This window comes from Oncorhynchus tshawytscha, linkage group LG09, assembly GCF_018296145.1.
Source record: "Oncorhynchus tshawytscha isolate Ot180627B linkage group LG09, Otsh_v2.0, whole genome shotgun sequence".
Taxonomy (NCBI): Eukaryota; Metazoa; Chordata; class Actinopteri; order Salmoniformes; family Salmonidae; genus Oncorhynchus; species Oncorhynchus tshawytscha.
Genome location: NC_056437.1, coordinates 57557146 through 57580215, shown reverse-complemented (window position 1 = coordinate 57580215; position 23070 = coordinate 57557146). Strand labels below are relative to the sequence as shown.

At 41.2% G+C, this 23070-nt stretch overlaps 1 protein-coding gene across 4 annotated transcripts in view; it reads right to left on the bottom strand.

Annotated features, from left to right (window-relative positions):
* camkk1a (calcium/calmodulin-dependent protein kinase kinase 1, alpha a) overlaps positions 1-23070 on the bottom strand; it is a 137701-nt gene that overhangs the window by 57001 nt on the left and 57630 nt on the right. For all 4 annotated transcript variants that reach the window (XM_024432640.2, XM_024432641.2, XM_024432639.2 and 1 more), the window contains exons 4-5: positions 18332-18385; positions 2936-2987 (exon numbers count right to left, since the gene is read on the bottom strand). In XM_024432640.2, coding sequence (XP_024288408.1) covers positions 2936-2987; positions 18332-18385 — 106 coding nt within the window. The remainder of the gene's footprint in view (positions 1-2935; positions 2988-18331; positions 18386-23070) is intronic.

Below are 23070 nucleotides of genomic sequence, written 5' to 3'. Positions count from 1 at the left end.
GCTTACATAGAACAGCAAGTGTGAAACTGAATGGGATTTTTTTATTCATATTTTAATAGGCTTCATATAGCCTACCATTTGTATTTCATATGAATACTTTTGCTTATTCAATCAGATCACTAACATAGGCCTACGGCATTGCACCAAATCTTGTTTCAAAAACATCTCATTTGTTCTTCAGAACCAAAGATTTGCTTGTTTTGACTGTTGACCAATGACCAGTCATCAGCATTGGCGCACAAAAATGGGCGAACATATGTCACGCCCTGACCTTAGAGAGCCTTTTTTCAAATCTCTTTTTGGTTTGGTCAGGGTGGGATTTGGGTGGGCATTATATGTCCTTTATTTCTATGATTTGTGTTTCTATGTGTTGGCCGGGTATGGTTCTCAATCAGGGACAGCTGTCTATCGTGGTCTCTGATTGGGAATCATACATAGGTAGCTCTTTTTCCCTCCTTTTGTTGTGGGTAGTTAACTTTGTTTGTGGCACTTAGCCCTGTAAGCGTCACGTTTGTGTCTTGTTTTGTTGGCGTCATTCCAAAATAAAAAGTAATGTACACTCAGCACGCTGCGCTTTGGTCTTTTTCCCATGACGGCCATGACAACATATCCAGATTAGTGACCTGAAAGCGGTTGTTTCATTTTCTATGGGTTTTCATGGCAAAAACAGAGTAGACTACCTACACTCATATTGTCCATATAAAATACAGTTTAGCAATCTGCTACAGACGCATCTTTGCCAGACCTGGTGATGATTCCACTGATTATTTTCATATTTCAAATAGGCCTAGTTCGGGTGAGTTTCTAATTATATACCAGGTACATGGAACACTGTTTGGTTATGTGTCTAGAGATAGCTGTAACATTGTACTACCTGCAATACTTATGGGATGAAGATGTAACATATTCTGACAAATGAATTACAATATTTGTAAGCAAGAAAAAAGCTAGACAAATCATGCTTTCCATCAGATCTTGCATCCTCCGCTGTGTACAGATAGACCATATGATCCTGCTTGCTCTGGACTCCAGAGAAGTGAAAATGTGACATGATATCCTTAGTTGATACAGAGTGCTAACATAAATGACTTTCAGCTCAAAATGCAGGTCTAAAACCCAGGTTATTTCTATATCTTGTGTTTTGAAAATGCATCACCGTTTATGGCTATAATGACAAGCTACATTTGCGCAGCGACCTGCTTTTAGAATGCACGTCTTGGACTTGACTCGACTCGACACATTGTACTTGGGAGTCGACTTGAGAACGGGATCTTGTGACTTGAGACATGCCTGTGACTCGAATAATAGTGACTTAGGCCTCCTTACTTTTATAGCTCTTCGTAAGTAGTCCTCTCCAAGCTGTTCTCTCCAAATTTAGCTGGAATTTTGCCCGAAACTATTTGACAAATGTGATTGGTTGACGATATGACATTGGCCCACGTCTCGATTTTGCGCTGCACAGAATAACAGATTGGCAGCAATTGGCAATTGGCAGCAATTGGAGAAGTGTTTTACATCACCAGTGCCACATCCTTATGATATACAGTGCATTCGGAAAGCATTCAGACCCCTTTCCCTTTTACACATTTTGTGCCTTTATTCATCAATCAGCACACAATAAATACCACATAATCACAAAGCGAAAACAGGTTTTTATACATTTTTGCAAACGTATTAAAAATAAAAAACAGAAATACCTTATTTACATAAGTGTTCAGACCCTTTGCTATGAGACTCGAAATTTAGCTCAAGTGTGTCCTGTTTCCATTGATCACCCTCGAGATGTTTCATCAACTTTCTGGGAGTCCACTTGTGGTAAATTCAATAGATTAAACATGATTTGGAAAGGCACACAGCTGTCTATATAAAGTCCCACAGTTGAACGTGCATGTCAGAGCAAAAACCAAGCCAGGAGGTCAAAGGGATTATCCGTAGAGCTCCGAGACAGGATTGTGTCGAGGCACAGATCTGGGGAAGGGTAGCCAAAACATTTCTGCAGGATTGAAGGTCTAGAACACAGTGGCCTCCATCATTCTTAAATGGAAAAAGTTTGGAACCAGCAAGACTCTTCATAGAACTGGCTGCCCGGCCAAACTGAGCAATCGGGGGGCTTGGTCAGGGAGGTGACATCTCTGGAGAGACCTGAAAATAGCTGTGCAGCGACACTCCCCATCCAACCTGACAGAGCTTGAGAGGATCTGCAGAGCTGAATGGGAGAAACTCCCCAAATACAGGTGTGCCAAGCTTGTAGAGTCATACCCAAGAAGACCTGAGACTGTAATCGTTGCCAAAGGTGTTTCAACAAAGTACTGAGTAAAGGGTCTGAATACTTATGTAAATGTTATATTTCAGTTTGTTATTTTTAATACATTTCCAAACATTTCTACAAACCTATTTTTGCTTTGTCATTATGGGGTATTGTATGTAGATTGATGAGGGGGAAAAAACTATTTAATTCATGTTAGAATAAAGCTGTAACTTAACACTTTGAAAAAGTAACGGGGTCTGAATACTTTCCCAAATGCACTGTATATCTTGTCATAAGTGCAAACCCAAAAGACAGGTTGGAATGTATGACTGAAATACAGGACAAATCAACCTTTTTTTGTAAATTAGTGGTGGTTTAAATTTGTTGATAAAATGCAGGATTGTTTGGTTGCAGGACGTGGGACTGAAATGTGTGACTGCCCCGCCCAATCTGGAGCATGTGGTCACACTACTTAACATCCTATCTGTATCCTTTATTTGATGGTCCTTTGAGCTGGATTGTAATTATATAATATATTCCATTTAGAAGACACTTTTATCCAACATGACTTACAGTCATGCGTGTATACATTGTTTACGTGTGGGTGGTACAGGGAAATCAAAGTCACCAACTGAGCTCCAGAGGACCAGAGACCCATGTGTAAAAGCCAAACCGTGTTCCACGTACGTGGGAATCCATACTGCTTCATCAGCTTCTTCTTGGACACCACCTTCATGGCCTGGAAGAGAAGGAGAGGGGGATGAGATTGGTGATATTGGTGAGCTAACATGCCATTTATTTATTTATTTCATTCTGGTCACTCACTCACTATTAGTTGAATCACTATAACAATAAACACACACACACCATGCAGTGCACTTTAGTGCAGAACAGATTTGAGTACATCAAGTTTATTCAATAATGTTTGTTAATTCATTCATCCATCCATCCATTTGTTCATCCATCCATTCATCCATTAAATACTGAACAGGATTAAGAGAGAGAGAGACTAACAAACAGGGGCTTACTAGGTACTGTACATACAGAACAGCTGTTTTTTTAAAGGTGTAAAGTCTGAAGTCTTTCGGCATTCAATAAATGTCATATTCATTAGCGTTCAGTACACAATGGTCAGCGTGACACTCGCAGTCAAAGCATCCTAATTTCTAGTGAAATGGATGGCATAATAACATCTCTAACTTCCTGGATTCATTTCCATATCAATAAAAGAAAAGCTTTCATAAATATTGTTTCTTGTGCTAATGACGTACTTAAAATTCCCAGTACCACTCACTCTGCAGGTGGGTAAGTGATTGCATAAATGACTCTAGAAATGAAGTGATACACGGTGGAATAATGCTTCTGTTAAGGAAGGGTTGACTTCTGTTAGTGACTAGTTTAACTCTACTAGCTACCATGTAGAATACAGTCATGGTAATGACTCCAGGAAGCCAGCTGATGGTCCAATACTGTTACCATGCAGTAGGTCTACAAGGTGCGGTAGCCACTGGCCATACATTCAAATATAAACTCATTCACTAGTTACCTACAGTAATGCTATTGAAGTTCAATCCTACACTTTCTTCTGTAAGTAAGCTCTTTCAATCCTTCAGCTCAGGATAGAATTAAAAACATTCTGTGACATCACATCTTCAGAGTATTCTGGTGTTCAAATGATGCGAGAGCCCAGTTCGTTCAGTGGCACACACACACACACACATCTAATTACCTTCTCCTCTATAGCACTAATTAGGTGTTAATTCCTTGCACCTGCGGATTAAATGTATTTTTGTGTTGGCTAATGAATAAGACCCATCTGAAAGACCCACACACCATTATTAATGGCAGCATTCATATTCTCCCTGTGTGTGTAATGTTAAGGACATCAGATGCTGTTCAGACATGATGATGAAGGACCATGGATGGTGCATATTTTATAGGAGATAATTTCTATTTCTCCCAGTAACACCACCATGCTAGTACATTCCCTGATTCTGTGTGTAACGTCAGGGACATCAGACTAGTCGTTGTTCAGCGGATGAAAAGGATGAATGGATAGTGCATATCTCAGAGGAGAGATGTTTTTTTCATTCTGTTAATTCCACTGCTACAGTACCACCATCAGTAGTGTTGCTAGTTATTCCCTGCATGTGTCAAAGATCACAAGATTGGAGCCTATTCAAGATCCAACAGATCTACAGATGACGCAATCTCTATTGCACTCCACATGGCCCCACATGGAAAAAAGGAACATTGACATGAGAATGCTGTTCATTGACTACAGCTCAGCGTTAAACACCATAGCGCCCTCCAAGCTCATCCCTAAGTTAAGGACCCTGGGACTGAACACTTCCCTTTGCAACTGGATCCTGGACGGGCCGCCCCCAGGTGGTGAGGGTAGGCAACAACACATCCGCCATGCTGACCCTCAACATGGGGGCCCCTCTAAGGTGCGTGCTTAGTCCCTTTCTGTACTCCCTGTTCACCCACGACTGCGTGGCCCTGCACGACTGCAACACCATCATTAAGTTTGCCGACAACACGACGGTGGTGTGCCTGATCACCTGATGAGACAGCCTATAGGGAGGGAGTCAGAGACCTGGCAGTGTGGTGCCCGGACAACCACTATTCCCTCAATGTCATCAAGAAAAAGGAGTTAATCGTGGACTACAGGAAACGGAGGGCCGAGCACCCCCCATTCACAGCGACAGGGATTTAGTGGAACGGGTCGAGCGCTTCAAGTTCCTCGGTGTCCACATCACTAAGGATCAGCCATGGTCCAAACACACCAACACAGTCGTGAAGAGGGCCCGACAATGCCTCTTCCCCTTCAGAAGGCTGAAAAGATTTGGCAAGGGCCCTCAGATCCTCAAAAAGTTCTACAGCTGCACCATTGAGAGCATATTGACTCACTGCATCTGGAACCAAGAGGACCCTGAACAGCTTCTACCCTCAAGCCACAAGACTGCTAAATAGTCAGTGAAATAGCTACCTGGACTATCTGCATGACCCCTTTTGCACTAACTTTTTTGACTCATCACATACACTGCTGCTACTGTTTATTATTTGTCACTTTATTCCTAGTATATGTACATATCTACTTCAATTACCTCGTACCCCTGCACATCCACTCTGTACTGCTACCACTAGTATATGCCCAAGTTATTGTTACTCATTATATATCTATTATTACGTGTTTTACTTTTCTATTATTTCTCTATTTTTTTTCTCTGCATTGTTGGGAAGGGCCTGTAAGTAAGCATTTCACTGTTAGTCTACATCTGCTGTTTACAAAGCATGTGACAAATACAATTTGATTTGATTTCATACACTGTAAAAAGTGGGATGAAGCTATTGTTCACCTGAAGACGTTTTACTGATTGCAATGATTGAAAACACTATGGTTCGTTCAACTTATTCTATTCAATTTGTCTGAAATCAAATAATTATTGGTCTATAGGTTAATAATTTAGTGCTATTAAATTGGCCTGTGTGTATTTCGTCAGTCATCATGTATCTTATTTATCCAACTATGACACGCGCACAGCATACAGAACCTATTTTGAGCAGGATTTCTTCTGCAGCTCCTCAGCTGGTTGCTGCTGGAGTAAAAACATGTGCTTTTATAAGCCCATTCATCCTAAATGCAATCACTTGTTAAAAACAGCTTTGGTGTACGACTAAAAATAGCTACTATTTTTATTTCTCAAATGGTATTTGCAGTGCACTGAAGGCAGTATGCTGAAGGCTGAAGGCAGTATGCATTGCTGCTGAAGGCAGTATGCATTTTGAAAACATACTTAATCGTTTAAAACATGAATACATACGTTCATATTATTAGGGATGTCTTGCCTTGCTCCAAAGTAGCCTATAGGCAAAATCCGACCAACATGGAGGCAAATAAAGACTTTATAGGCAGCGCATGAGTTTCAAGTTTGGGGAAGCTTACAATTTATCCTACCATTTCTACCGATCTGCGTGTCAGTTATGATTTTCATATGCACATTTTTGTGGAACAGTTTCATTTCAATAATGTTTCATTTCTCAAAATCATTGTCACGTGGTTATTTATAAAAATCAGAATTAAAATGATACAAATTGAAAAGTCAACTAATGCCAGATCACCAGCCTCTGCCATATGGACACATTGATACACCGTGATCCATTGGCAGCTAAAGAAATGATCGCATGGAACTCATTGCCTATAGGCCAATGCAGCAGTAAGGCCTATAACTTCCATTGATTTTTCACATCAAGGATTGGTGATTATTTGAGGGGAGGATTGTTGTAAAGATTCAAATAGCTTACTGTGAGGAACTATAGTTTTAATATATTATAATTCGCAATGGATGTTAAAAAACACTTTCCTAAACGTCCACGCTATAGGCCAGGTACTCTGAGTGCTCAGTTGCACGTGTAACCGATGTGAAATGGTTAGCAGGGTGCGCGCTAATAGTGTTTCAATCGGTAACGTCACTCACTCTGAGACCTTGAAGTAGTTGTTCCCCATGCTCTGCAAGGGCCGTGGCTTTTGTGGAGCGATGGGTAACGATGCTTCGAGGGTGACTGTTGTCTATGTGTGCAGAGAGTCCCTGGTTCGAGCCCAGGTAGGGACGAGGAGAGAGACGGAAGCTAAACTGTTACACACGTGCTCCCTCAACATTATCAGGCCAGAGAAACCAGACATGTTCATTGCTCACATTGAGCACTCCAAACAAAGGACAATGAAAACATTTAAAAAATCTCAAAAATGATGGTTATGAAATAAACCAAACACTTTTCCCAAGTGTAGCAGGTTTAGAACTCTGCAAACAATGTTTCCATTCCCAGAATGAGAACGGTAAATGACTGTAATTAATACATGCATTAACTGAAATGTATGTAACCAAATGACAGGGATTAATGGTACATTTACTAATGGTGACATATGTAATGGGGAAGGACAAACAATTCACACAATGAAGCCAAAAGCACAGAAACCAAAGGCACAACCCTAGTAATATTAGCAACCCATCCTAGTTGTTGCATTTTTAGATTCCCCCTCTATGTTTCTAACAGAGATTTTCATCTGTTACATATGGAACCGCTATCAGGTGCGCTGTTTAGAATGGACTTTTCCCAGCAGCACTGTTTAAAATGGTGTTTTCCAGCAAATTGCATTTAAGCAAATGTTTGAAAATTATATTTTATTGGCTGCTTCATTACACAAGTTGCATGTTCAGTTAAAATGCAATACCATAATCCAGTGGCGACCCTTCAATGTATTTATATATTTGGGGTTTTTCCCATTTTGCATGTTATTTTGGTATAGATACTTTGGTATATTTTGTTATAGATAAGTAAAAAATATGATATATCATTGAGTTAATAAAGCTGCATATATATAATTGAGTTAATAAAGCTGCATATATATCATTGAGTTAATAAAGCTGCATGCAAACATGTTTTTTTGTTGTTGAGTAAGGCAGCTCCAAAATGCTGGTGTTTCAGCCTAAGCTCAGTGCTTTCTGTGGTGGTGGGGCAAGCCAGCAGAAAATATGGAGCGTTGCGCCGTGATTAGCTCAGTGGCTGTCACTCATGGGGACACTACGTTACCGCCAAATCTAAGGGTAGCGCTAGAAAATTCTAGCCCCTTGGGTGCTGCCATAGAGTTACATTAGAAGTGCCCGTCCAAGAAGGCTCAAGGTCATTGGCCACCAAATTATGTCAAATCACGTTATATGTACAGTAGCTTTGATTAGACTGATCATGTCAACATCATACTTTCAAAACCTTAGCTAGAAGTCATCATCATGAATCAAGTCGACAATCTACTGGAAAATCATTTTTAATCCTTGTCATATGAAGAGAAATAATGAAGAGAAATTATAGATAAAACATATCGGTGCTCATCAGCCATTGGACATACACATTAAACAACAAGTTGGAAATAGCAATTTCAACAATGAGTGGTTTGGAAGGAATCAGTGACAGTGGCTAACTACAAGCATTGCAAAGCAATCACTAGCCTGCTATTCAGTGGAGTGGCTGTGTGGTCCCAAATCTGCCATTAAAGGGGATATTTTCCATGTTTAAAATTATAAACATTCAACATTGGCCATGCTGTCAATAAGCATGGTTTGTGACGCGCTCAAAACTATTAAATCGGAAATGAGAAAACTTGACTTCAGTGAGTTCAAGACAACTGGGAAGTCGGGAATAAATTAGCTCCGACTAGGAAAATACAGTTTGAACTGTCATCCAACTCGGAATTGTAAATTCCTCTTTCTAGAGCTACGACCTGAAGATCAATGACATCATCATGATTCAACCGCTTTTATGAATCCAGAGAATGCCAGACTTTGATGACAGAATTTGCCCACGAAGGACCACGGTGCCACCTTCCTGTTCAAGTGAGCACAGCACAACAAGATGTCCAAAAATGTATTGTATGTTGCTGCATAAATTATGTAATATGCCAGGAAGATATATATACTGTAGCTAAGAAAGTAATACTAAGTGTATGTTGTTTAGTAAGATGTAAGTAGCCCATGTACCTCACCCTAATAATTTAGTCTATTTACCCCTCTTAATTTTGCCTACTGTTCTGACTTGGTGCACATGTAGCCTATAACCTGTTTTAAAGAAATGTAATAAATTAATATTGTAAGAGCTTTCATTGTCTGCTTATATGCCCCCTTTATTTATCCTACGGTTCTGACTTGGTGTACAGGGAGACCACTGTAAGAACGGCCCATGTTCTGAATTCTGTCACTGTACATTTCAAAGTGCTAAACAAATAGCTACATTGACTACGTCTGTCCTAGCTCGCTCATTAATGTCTTAATCAAAATTACAGATTGGCTCTTATCCGCTTGTTGTAGTTTATACATCTCAATTGTCAGTAGAAACCACATTTGTTTAAGTAAATCAGCTATATCAGCTATGTTTTTTTAAAACAGTAAATGAGGCTGAATGAGCTGTTTCACTGCCAGACAAGGCTCCGCTGATAGTCAGGTGTAGCAGTGGTAAGATGGGACTGCTGTTGGGTCAGCTTTATGAAGGAACAGTTTGTGGGAACCGTTTGTTACCGTTATAGTGAAATTCATGTATTGTTTAGTGTTGTGTAGTGGCTTTGCTGGCATGCATCCCACTTTTAAAAATGTTTGCCCCACCAAGATTTACATGATAAAATCGCTACTTCCATAATCTAAATGTGATTTCTGTCATTCTGAGCACCACGGCCGGACGCCCTAATGAGTTATGCACTCACTGCATATGGGTCCGGTCATGTTGTCGGGCGCCACATTTTCGGAAACCCTCTAGCAACGAGCCTGATATATTAGGGTAGCCAATGCTTGGTTATGATATTGTGGCTACTAGATCTGAAAGTATTGTGTAAAGAATATGTTTGGACATTATTTCAAGTTATTGAACCAACTTTATTTCTTGACTTACACGGTATTTATTTAATTGCTTGTAACTCAATGTAAGAAATTTGAAAAGGTAATTTCAAATCGAAGTAAATTTGGAACAAGATGAAATTTGTAGTTATATACGACTGTAGTCGTCCACTGATGTCCTATATGTCTTATCTGCTTTTCAAAAGGCCTGGGGTGGTCCTGATGACTATCTCAACAGATAAAAGTAATATTCCTAAAGGACACAAACTGCTAAGAGCCGTACATAATCTGAATTCTCCACCACAGAAATAAATGATATTTTCTTGAGTTCAAGGACAATCCCTCCCTTGGTAAAGGGATTTACAGAGTCTTTGTAGTGCTGACAAGTTGAGAAGCATTGGTTTGTCAGAGCAAAGCGAGGGAAGCTAGGGAAGAGACAAGAGAGAGGGAAGAGAAAGTCCTGCATATTAAAAGGTGTGTCAGGGGAACGCTACGCAGGCAAAACCGCGTGTGTGTGTGTCTGTCTGTGTGTGTATGTGTGTGCTATGCGGGCAAAACTGCTGTTTTCAAAACACTACGGGGTGGGAGTGCTCTACCACTATGACTACTACAGTGCCAGAGAGAACACAATGAGCCCGTGGCAATGAGCTGACAGTGCAATTAGGCTGGATTACAAATGCATGAAGAGAGAGCAAAATGCTTCTTCAATCACACAGATTTAAATAACACTGACAGAAAATACCATCTCACTGATCTACTACTAGAGTAGGGTTTCCAGAACTGCTCTCCTTCAGTTGAATGCACTCTTTGTCACTCTGGATAAGAGTGTTCACTTGCTAAATAACTTCATTTACATTTTAAAGTAACTGTCCTGCGAGAATCTCACTTTAAATGTGTATATTCTGTTAACTCATACCCAAATAATGTTGTTGACTAGTCCTATACAATTATTTGTTTACAAAGCATAAATGAAAGAAAAAAACACTTAAAAAACACACACCTCAAACTTGTCAAACAGACCGTTTAAAAATGCTTGCTATTTCCTCATATAAATGAATATATTTCATGACCACTATACACCCGCACCATTCTGTTGTTGGGATACTCCCACACTATTTAAACACAGAAAAGCAGCTTTTTAACATACTTAATAAATACATTTTGGAAGGAAAACAATTTCACTCATATTGTAATAATATTAAAATAAATTAAATGTCATATTCATCTCCAGGACCATCCTAACATCAACATATGTGAGCATTTTACATTTCTAGGTGTTTGAAAAAAAAAATTGGAGGAAGATAAGTGTTTCCAAGGTGTGCATCATGTGATTTTAATCAATTATGAGTAGGCGTTGCCAACTAGTTGTCTACTAATTGTCTACTATTTGGTTGATGTCATTGGAAACACTTCTCTTCCTTTATATTTTATACTACAAAACATAGAAACGTGCAATCTTCACATATGTTGATGATAGGGTGGTGCTGGAGATGAATATGAAGTTTAAAAACATTTGAAATGTTCCTTTAATTATAGGCAATGAAAACACTGGACAGTGACTTTTAAATGATCAAATGTAACAACCTCCTTGTTTACAGTGGTGTACTGTACAGTTGACACCATGCAGGTCCCCTCCTGGCGATCCCTTCCTGTTGCACCCTCATATCCTTACTCATGTCGCTTTTATCCTCCATCCATGACTTGTAAAAGGACAACAGGATATTTTATTGGCCCCCTGCCTGCTGCCTCCAGCAGACACGTTGAGGACAGACAGTGACAACCACAACCACTGCTGTAGTACACCATTTCCATAGCAGTGGAGGCTGGAACCGGTTGTTAGTCATTAGAACATTTTTACAGTGTGTATCGTATCCACTAGGGTTGCACATTTTGGGGAATATTCAGAGATGGAAAATGTCCATGGGAATTAACGGGAATATATGGGAAATAATGGGAGTATTAGGGGAATTAACAGGAATATATGGGAATTAGCAGAAATATATGCAAATTAATATTAATACCATTTAAATGTAGATATTTTTTGCATTGGATATATTTACCACATCATATGGAGACAGAAACCTAAACCTTTTTTTTTTACCTTATCATAAGTAGACATAATTGCAAATGATGAAATCCTTCCAATAGAAAAAAAACAAAAAAACGATTTAGTTACAAATTGAACTTCAATTAAATTAGTTGACTCTTCACATGGGATGATGTCACTGAACCAGAAAATAAAGGGAATATTAAATGATCCCCAATGATCCATCGCTTCTCCCAAAAACATTTTCAACGTATACCTGTTAAATGATAGTCTAGAAACTAAAGCTTTGGTTGTCTTCCTGTCAGGCTTCCATGTCTTCTCCCTGGACCTCCTCAATGTCCACCTCTTGAACATCAGACTCTGAGGCCTCATCTTCACTGTCCCTTTCCAACCTTGTTGAGGTGGCTTGTTGTCAAGCTCAAAAAGCCTCAAATTTGCCCAGATGTCCACCAATTTTTCAATTGGTCAGCCTGTTGCGTGCTTTGGTGTGTGTGTTCCCAAACAAGGACCAGTTGCGCACTGAGGTGGCTGATGTTGGTGGGATTTGGAGGATGATGGAGGCAACAGGGGAAAGAGCCTCATATCCACAAAGTCCATTCCACCAGGTGGCTGATGAGATATGTTGGCACGACTGCCACATTGCATCAAGAACCTTGCCCTCATCCAGGCCAAGGTGGCGAGGCATGGTAGTGATGACGCCATAGGCCTTGTTGATCTCTGCACCAGACAGGATGCTTTTGCCAGCCTACTTGGGGTCCAACATGTACGCTGTGGCGTGTATGGGCTTCAGGCAGAAGTCTTCATGCTTTTTGTTGCATTTCAGAAGCAGTTTCCTCTGCTTGGAGCAACAGTGAAGTGGGCAGGGCAGTACGGATTTCTTCTCTTACATCTGCAAGCAGAGTCTGAACATCAGACCGGATGGCACTGTCTCCCTCAATCTGTGCAGTGGCTGCTGCTATTGTCACGCCCTGATCTGTTTCACCTGTCCTTGTGATTGTCTGCTTTTCTATTACTAGTCCTCACGGTTTTGACCTTTGCCTGTTTTTCTGGACTCCATTCCCGCCTGCCTGAACATTCTGCCTGCCCTGACCTCGAGCCTGGCCATTCTGTACCACTCTGAACTGATTTTGACCTTTTGCCTGTCCACAACCATTTTCTTGCCTACCCCTTTTGGATTGTTAATAAACATCTTGGACTCTAACCATCTGCCTCCTGTGTCTGCATCTGTGTCTCGCCTTGTGCCCTCATAGCTATAGGTTTCAGGAGTTTCAGGCTGCTTACCACTCTCTCCCAAAATACATAATCCAGGAGGATCCTCTTGATGGGGCTGTCCATATCGGCAGACTGTGATATGGCCATTTCTTGGAGAGACTCCTACTCCTCCAGGAGACTGTCAAACACGATGACAACACCACCCCAATGGGTGTTGCTGAGCTGCTTTCAATGTGGTGCTCTTATTCTTCTCACTTTGCTTGGTGAGGTAGTTTGCTGCTATAACTTGATGACCCTTCACATACCTAACCATTTCCTTGGCTCTCTTGTAGAGTGTGTCCATTGTTTTCAGTGCCATAACGTCCTTGAGGAGCAGATTCCATGCATGAGCAGCACAGCCAATGGGTGTGCTGTGAGGGTAGGACTCCACTTTAGACCAAGCAACCTTCATGTTCGCAGCATTGTCTGTCACGAGAGCAAATACCTTCTATGGTCCAAGGTCATTGATGAATGCCTTCAGTTCATCTGCAATGCAGACACTGGTGTATCTGTTGTCCCTTGTGTCTGTGCTCTTGTAGAATACTGGTTGAGTGTTGGAGATGATGTAGTTAATTATTCCTTGCCCACAAACTTTCAACCACCCATCAGAGATGATTGCATTACAGTCTGCTTTCTCCATGATTTGCCTGACCTTCACTTGGGCTCTGCATCCAGCAAATTAGTAGATAAAGCATGTCTGGTTGGAGGGGTATATGCTGGGAAAAGAACTTTCAGAAATCTCTTCCAATACACATTGCCTGTGAGCATCAGAGTTAGAGTCAGTTACCAACACAGCTCGTGCAAGACATTCATCAGCATTTCTCTGACTACATTCCTTCAATGAGTCAAAACTTCTGATTCCAGGAGGACCATGAGCTGTTGCTATCGAAAAGGTGTCTGATTCCTAATTTTCCCCTCAAATAGAAGTAGAGGGACTTTTGTCAGAGGTTGCTTGTTGTGAGCGCCGAGGGAACTTTCTGCACTTGGCCAGGTGATTCCCTCCTTTTCCAGGTGATTTTGTTGCATTCTTCACATATGATTTGGCACGGTATTTAAAAATGTACACAGCTTTTCCTTCTACATTAGCTGCAGTGAAATGTCTCCACACATCAGATAATGCCCATGACATTTTCCTGTATAGATGAGAAAAAAAAGTAAAAATATCCCAAATACATTTCCATGTACAGATAAAGTTAAGCAGTTAGATTAAACATCTCCTTTGTAAGATACATCTTTTAAAATGAAACATGTATGGAAACAGGTGAATTAACTTCTCTAGGGTAGGGGACAGCATTTGGAATTTTGGATGAAAAGTGTGCCCAAATTAAACTGCCTTCTACTCAGGCTCAGAAGATAGGATATGCATACAATTGGTAGATTTGGATAGAAAACACTCTAAAGTGTCTGTGAGTATAACAGAACTGATTTGGCAGGTGAAAACCTGAGAAAAATCCATTCAGGAAGTAGGATTTTTTGTTGTAGTTTTCTATTCAATGCCATTACAGTATCTATTGACTTAGGACTCAAATTGCAGTTCCTATGCCTTCCACTATATGTCAACAGTTGTTAGAAATTGTTTCCGGCTTGTATTCTGAAAAATGAGGGAGTAAGAGCAGTCTGAATGAGTGGACCCTGCCGTGTCACAGAGCTTTTTCATGCGCGCGACCGAGAGAGTGACATCCTTGTTTGTTCACTTTTTATATTGACGACGTTGTTGTCCGGTTGAAATATTATTGATTTTTTAGGCTAAAAACAACCTGAGGATTGAATATTAACATCGTTTGACATGTTTCTATGAACTTTACGGATACAATTTGGATTTTTTTGTCTGCCCGTTGTGACTGCATTTGAGCCTGTGGATTACTGAAGAAAACGCACAAACAAAACTGAGGTTTTCGGATATAAAGTGAGACTTTATCGAACAAAAGGAACATTTATTTAAGAAATGAATGTCTTCTGAGTGCAACCATATGAAGATCAAAGGTAAGTGATTAATTTTATCTCTATTTCTGACTTGTGTAACTCTTCTACTTGGCTGGTTACTGTTTAATGATTTGTCTGCTGGGCTATGTTCTCAAATAATTGTAAGGTATGCTTTCGCCGTAAAGCATTTTTGAAATCTGACACAGTGGTTGGATTCACAAGAAGTTAATCTTTAAACCTATGTAAAATAGTTGTATGTTTTCTGAATTTTTATAATGAGTGTATTTGAATTTGGCGCTCTGCAATCTCACTGGATGTTGGCCAGCTAGCGTCCCACATACCCTAGAGAGGTTAACACTCCTCAGTTAGCAGGCTCAAGCAAACTAAAACCCACATGGTAGCAAAAACTATGATTTAACCTGTTTGGGCTAGGGGGCAGCATTTTCACTTTTTGATGAAAAGCGTGCCCAGAGTAAACTGCCTCCTACTCAGTCCCAGATGCTAATATCAGCATATTATTAGTAGTATTGGATAGAAAAGTTTCTAAAACTGTTTAGAAGTTTCTAAAACTGTTTGAATGATGTCTGTGAGTATAAAAGAACACATATGGCAGACAAAAACCTGAGAAAAAAATCCAACCAGGAAGTGGGAAATCTGAGGTTGGTAGTTTTTCAACTCAGCCCCTATTGAAGATACCTTTGGATATTGGTCATCTTGCACTTCCTAAGGCATCCACTCGATGTCAGTAGTCTTTGGAACATTGTTTCAGGCTTCTACTGTGAAGGCGGGCTGAATGAGAGGGGATTGAGTCAGGTGTCTGGCAGAGAGCCACGGGCTCGTGACGCGCGGTCATGAGAAAGTAACCTTTCATTCCATTGCTTTTCTGCAGACAAAGGAATTCTCCGGTTGGGACATTATTGAACATTTATGATAAAAACATCCTAAAAATGGATTCTATACATCGTTTGATATGTTTCTTCAACCAGTAATATAAGTAATATAACTTTTTGGAATTTTCGTCCGACATTTCCGCTGGACTTGACCACGCCTCGTGAGTTTAGAGTTGTTTACTAAAAGCCCTAACAAAAGGAGGTGTTTGGACATAAATTATGAACTTTATCAAACAAATCAAACATTTATTGTGGAACTGGGATTCCTGGGAGTGCATTCTGATGAAGATCATATAAGGTAAGTGAATATTTATAATGCTATTTCTGACTTCTGTTGACTCCAACATGGCGGATATTTCTTTGGCTGGTTTGGGCTCTGAGCGCCGTACCCAGGTTATGCTTTTTCCATAAAGTTAAAAAAAAATATCTGACACAGCGGTTGCATTAACAAGAAGTTTTTCTAAAGTTCCATGTATAATAGTTGTATCTATTATCAATGTTTATTATGAGTATTTCTGTGAATTGATGTGGCTCTCTGCAAAATCACCGCATGTTTTGGAACTACTGAACATAACACGCCAATGTAAAATGAGATTTTTGGACAAAATATTATCGAACAAAACATACATGTATTGTGTAACATGAAGTCCTATGAGTGTCATCTGATGAAGATCCCTGCCGGCCAAACCCTCCCCTAACCCAGACGACGCTGGGCCAATTGTACGCCGCTCCATGGGTCTCCCGGTCACTGCCAGCTGCGACAGAGCCTGGACTTGAACCCAGCATCTCTAGTGTCACGGCTAGCAGTGCGATGCAGTGCCTTAGAACACAGCGCCACTCGCGAGGCCTGATTTTAACACACTCTGCTGTTGGCTACTATTTACTAGTTAACAAAAAATCATGTATGTCAAATAAAATATATACACCCCACTCAGTATTGTAATCAAAACTTACCAGAAAGCATGTAGTCCTTGGCTCAGTGTAGTAGTATGGGCTCAATAGCATCTCATTAGTGTGCAAGATCTTGAGAATCAGCTGTACATGTGATGGAAGAATGCACTGTTCATGCAGAGGATTGCAATTCCATTGAATTGAGGATAGTTTAACCAAAATATGCCACAAGACCTAGAATTACCTTATGTGTATCCGACAAAAAAAGTTCACCGTTATAAGCTAACTTTTTTGATGAATTTAAGAATTCCCGGGCTTAACTTCCCATGTAAAATTTTGGGAAATTTACCGGAAAGTTTCCGACCTTTTACCCTTTGGAATAACACTGTCCATCTCAGCCCAGTGGTCAGGGAGGTGTGTGCATGCATGCGTCCTTCCGAACAACAGACTGGAACCCAGAGACAAAACCAGGGACATGGGATACTCCTAATTATTCCACACTGCTCTTTTTTAGCAGTATGCGAAATGAGCGAATGCTGTAGAGATTGGAGCCTGGTAGAGCTCTAGTCCCTCTAATACTGCCAGACCTCGATGGTACTGGACCCCTGCCAGTCACGTTGGCTGAGACAAGGTAACAGCTTCGTCAGCATTGTAATTACAACACGGGCTGAGCGAAACACTCACTCACACACACTCACAAACATACAAACACACAGAGAGAGAGAGAGAGAGAACATCCGAGATGATAATCTGGCTAGATTGTTTAAGCGATTCTAGCATGCAAAACTGTACATCAAGATCCTAAAATACAAAATAATCTGTTGCAAAATCAAAATATGTACTTGGCATTTCTGTTGCATGGAAGCCTTCCCCGTTCCTGTGATAAGGTGACTGATATTGTGCTGTGTGTGTGTGTGTGTGTGTGTGTGAAGATTACTGGTCCGTGTGTGTGTCTGTGTGTAGGGGCTGAGCTCCCACTGTGGGCACAGATGCACAGATCCAATCAATACAGTGTGGAGCCAAGTTTGAATGCCAGGAAATGGAATTAAACCCTGGCAGGTGCCCATCTTCTCCTCATCTCCATCTTTCTGTCAACAATCTCTCCTTCTCCGGCAGCCAGGGTGGAGCGGAGCAGAGGAGAGTGTTTGCAAGGTCTCCGATGCCAGGAGCAAGCCTCTATCTCCCTCTCTACTCCCTTTTCTCTCATCCCTCTGTTTATCTCTCCCACACCTCTCTTTCTCTCTCTGTCCACCTCTATCTCCCCTTCTCTCTCTCTTTCTCACCCCTCTCTCCCTATCACTCTCCAGATAAGACCAGTCTGTCTCTGTTGTGAACCATGCAGGGGAAAGGGTCTGATAAAGCTGTAATAACATGCAATTGTCCATGCATTTACAGGCCATCTCCCTGCTAGTATGAGCACTAACATGGGGAGCGGGGAACCAATTCCCTCTGACATAATTGCTTGGCATCGACACAATTGACGTGAGCCGCAAATATGCGCATGCACGCACGACACACGCACACACACACACACTGGGGGCAACAAAGACAGTGTGCAGGCAGACAAAAAGCCTTGAGTTGGGCCATTAACCTATCAAGCTAACAAAGCATTCCACTTTACAAAGAGCTGAAAATGGTTAATGGATCATAATTGTCTCCTTTTAGGAGAAAGAGGGCCACACACACACACACAACTTGCATAGTGTTTGTCGTCATCCTCATTGTAGGCAAGTTTGACCACCCCGTAGGAGCCCTGCAAAGTCACAGGAGAGGAAAAAGATAGATGTCAATAATAGAACATATTTAATCATTCAATGCAATAACATATTCACATCCCTTAACTTTATTCACATTTTGTTGTGTTAAAGCCTGCATTTAAAATGGATTACATTGAGATTTTGTGTCACTGATCTACACACAATAAGCCATCATTTCAAAGTGTAATTATGTTTTTAGAAATGTTTACAAATTAATTAAAAATGAAAAGCTAAAATATCTTGAGTAAATAAGTATTCAACCCTTTTGTTATGGCAAACCTAAATAGGTTCAGGAGTAAAAATGTGCTTAACAAGTCACATAATAAATTGTGTGGACTCAATCTCTGTAGAATAATAGTGTTTTAACATGATTTTTAAATGACTACCTCTGTACCTCATCTCTGTACCCCACATACAATTATCTGTAAGGTCTCGCATTCGAGCAGTGAATTTCAAGCACAAATTCAACCACAAAAACCAGGGAGGTTTTCCAATGGTTCCCAAACAAGTCCACCTATTGGTAGATGTGTTTAAAAAAGCAGACATTGAATATCCCTTTGAGCATAGTGAAGTTATTAATTATGAATGTGTCAATACACCCAGTCACTGCAAAGATACAGGTGCCCTTCCTAACTCAGTTGCCAGAGAGGAAGGAAACCGCTCAAGGATTTCACCATGAGGCCAATGGTGATTTTAAAACAGTTAGAGTTTAATAATGGCTGTGATAGGAGAAAACTGAGGATGGATCAACAACATTGTAGTTACTCCACATAAATGACAGAGTGAACAGAAGGAAGCCTGTACATAATAAAACTATTCCAAAACATACATCCTGATTGCAATAAGGCACTAAAGAAATACTGCAAAGAATGGGGCAAAGAAATTGACTTTTTGTCCTGAATACAAAGCGCTCTGTTTGGGGCAAATCCAACACCACACATCACTGAGTACCACTCTTCATATTTTCAAGCAAGGTGGTGGCTGCATCATGTTATGGTTATGCTTGTCATCAGTAAGGACTACTGAGTTTTTTAGGATAAAAAGAAAGGAATAGAGTTAAGCACAGGCAAAATCCAAGAAGAAAACTTTGTTCAGTCTGCTTTCCAACAGACACGGAGACAAATGAAAATGTCCTCCCATGAACACCATTCTTGTTTAGTGTTTTACGTATTGTCAACAGAGATTTTACCATTTTCCAGAGATTTCTGTAAGTCTTTAGCTGACACTCTAGGATTCTTCTTATCCTCAATGAGCATTCTGCGCTGTGCTCTTGCAGTCATCTTTGCAGGACGGCCACTCGTAGGGAGAATAGCAACACTGCTGAACAGTCTCCATTTATAGACTATTTTTCTTACCGTGGACTGATGAACATCAAGGCTTTTAGAGAAACTTCTGTAACCCTTTCCAGCTTTATGCAAGTCAACAATTTTCTTCTGAGATCTCTTTTGTTTGAGGCATGGTTCACATCAGGCAATGCTTCTTGTGAATAGCAAACTGACATTTTGTGAGTGTTTTATTGTAGGGCAAGGCAGCTCTAATCAACATCTCTAATCTCGGCTCATTGATTGGACTCCAGGTTAGCTGACTCCTGACTCCAATTAGCTTTTGGAGAAGTCATTAGCCTAGGGGTTCACATACTTTTTCCAACCTACACTGTGAATGTTTAAATGATATATTCAATATAGACAAGAAAAATACAATAACTTGTGTGTTATTAGTTTAAGAACACTGTTTGTCTATTCTTGTGACTTAGATGAAGATCAGATCAAATGTTATGACCATTTTATGCAGAAATACAGGTAATTCCAAAGGGTTCACATACCTTTTCTTGCCACTGTATATACACTGCTCAAAAAAATAAAGGGAACATTTAAACAACACTATGTAACTCCAAGTCAATCACACTTCTGTGAAATCAAACTGTCCACTTAGGAAGCAACACTGATTGACAATAAATTTCACATGCTGTTGTGCAAATGGAATAGACAACAGGCAATTAGCAAGACACCCCCAATAAAGGAGTTGTTCTGCAGGTGATATAACCACAGACCACTTCTCGATTCCTATGATTCCTGGCTGATGTTTTGGTCACTTTTGAATGCTGACGGTGCTTTCATTCTAGTGGTAGCATGAGACGGAGTCTACAACCCACACAAGTGGCTCAGGTAGTGCAGCTCATCCAGGATGGCACATCAATGTGAGCTGTGGCAAGAAGGTTTGCTGTGTCTGTCAGCGTAGTGTCCAGAGCATGGAGGCGCTACCAGGAGACAGGGCAGTACATCAGGAGACGTGGAGGAGGCCGTAGGAGGGCAACAACCCAGCAGCAGGACCGCTACCTCCGCCTTTGTGCAAGGAGGAGCAGGAGGAGCACTGCCAGAGCCCTGCAAAATGACCTCCAGTAGGCCACAAATGTGCATGTGTCTGCTCAAACGGTCAGAAATAGACTCCATGAGGGTGGTATGAGGGCCCGACGTCCACAGATGGGGGTTGTGCTTACAGCCCAACACTGTGCAGGACGTTTGGCATTTGCAAGAGAACACCAAGATTGGCAAATTCACCACTGGCGCCCTGTGCTCTTCACAGATGAAAGCAGGTTCACACTGAGCACATGTGACAGACGTGACAGAGTCTGGAGACGCCGTGGAGAACGTTCTGCTGCCTGCAACATCCTCCAGCATGACCGGTTTGGCGGTGGGTCAGTCATGGTGAGGGGTGGCATTTCTTTGGGGGGCCGCACAGCCCTCCATGTGCTCGCCAGTGGTAGCCTGACTGCCATTAGGTACCGAGATGAGATCCTCAGACCCCTTGTGAGACCATATGCTGGTGCGGTTGTTCCTGGGTTCCTCCTAATGCAAGACAATGCTAGACCTCATGTGGCTGGAGTGTGTCAGCAGCTCCTGCAAGAGGAAGGCATTGATGCTATGGACTGGCCCGCCCGTTCCCCAGACATGAATACAATTGAGTACATCTGGGACATCATGTCTCGCTCCATCCACCAACGTTGCACCACAGACTGTCCAGGAGTTGGCGGATGCTTTAGTCCAGGTCTGTGGGAGGAGATCCCTCAGGAGACCATCCGCCACCTCATCAGGAGCATGCCCAGGCATTGTAGGGAGGTCATACAGGCACGTGGAGGCCACACACACTACAGACCCTCATTTTGACTTGTTTTAAGGACATTACATCAAAGTTTGATCAGCCTGTAGTGTGGTTTTCCATTTTAATTTTGAGTGTGATTCCAAATCCAGACCTCCATGGGTTGATAAATGTGATTTCCATTGATAATTTTTGTGTGATTTTGTTGTCAGCACATTCAACTATGTAAAGAAAAAAGTATTAAATAAGAATATTTCATTCATTCAGATCTAGGATGTGTTATTTTAGTGTTCCCTTTATTTTTTTGAGCAGTGTATATTATTTCCGTCCCCCTTTTTTCTCCCCAATTTAAAAAAAATCTTGTCTCATCGCTGCAACTCTCCAATGGGCTCGGAAGAGATGAAGGAGGAGTCATGCGTCCTCCGAAACATGACCCGCCTAACCGAGCTCCTTATCCCAGAAGCCAGCCTCATCAATGTGTCGGAGGAAACACCGCTCAGGCTACAGGCACCCAGCCCATAGGACTATGGGACTCCCGGGCCCTGACTCCTTGGGGACTATGGGACTCCCACCGTTCTATGGGACTCCCGGGCCCCGGCCAGTTGTGGCACAACCCGGGAATGAACCCGGGTCTGTAGTAACGCCTCTAACACTGCGATGCAGTGCTTTAGACGGTTACACCACTCGGGAGGCCCCAGTTTCACCTTTTATATCATAATACTGTATTCTGTAGTAAAGCAGGATGAGGTGATTCATGGGCAAGCTATATTGTATGATTCAGGTTCTGATCAAAGCAACATGACTCATTCAGAGCCTTTCATAATATGGGAGAGACAGTACAGATAGCCTGGGTTATCATCCTAAAGAGAAACTACCATTGGATCAGGTCTACTGTGATAAAAATCCACCACCATATTTTACAATAGATGTGTGGTTCTTTTCTGCATATGATTCCGCTTTTCAAGGCCAAACCTACCACTGGTGGGCGTGGCCAAAGATCTCTATTTTCATGTCATCTGACCTGAAAATAGAGCTCTTTGGCCACGCACACCATTGGTGGGATTGGTGTGGAAAAGAGGAATCATAAAGTACCAGAAAAATGTTGCCCAAAACCTGGTTGCCTCTGCCAGGAGGCTGCAACTTGGCTGCAAGTGGATCTTACAGCAAGACAATAACCCAAAGTGCAAATCAAAAGCCACAAAGGAATCGTTAATTGAAACAAAATGAACAGCTTGCAAATGGCCATCAGTCTCCGGACACATTGAAAATCTGTGGTTTGAATTGACATGGGCAGTCTATAGGCACAGACAAAGGATATCAAGGATCTATAAATATTCTATATGGAGGAATGGTCTAAAATCCCTCCCAATGTGTTCTCCAATCTCATAAAACATGTTATAAAAAGACTCAGTGCCATTATCCTCATAAGGCGAGGAATTGAAAGGTATTGAAAACAGGAGTGGCAATAATTTTGACACCTATCTTTTTGAGAGAAAAAAATGATTACTTGTTAAACAAAATATATTCTCAAAGAAATTGAACTAGTATAAAATAATATAATGTTCCAAAAATGTTTTGCACACAA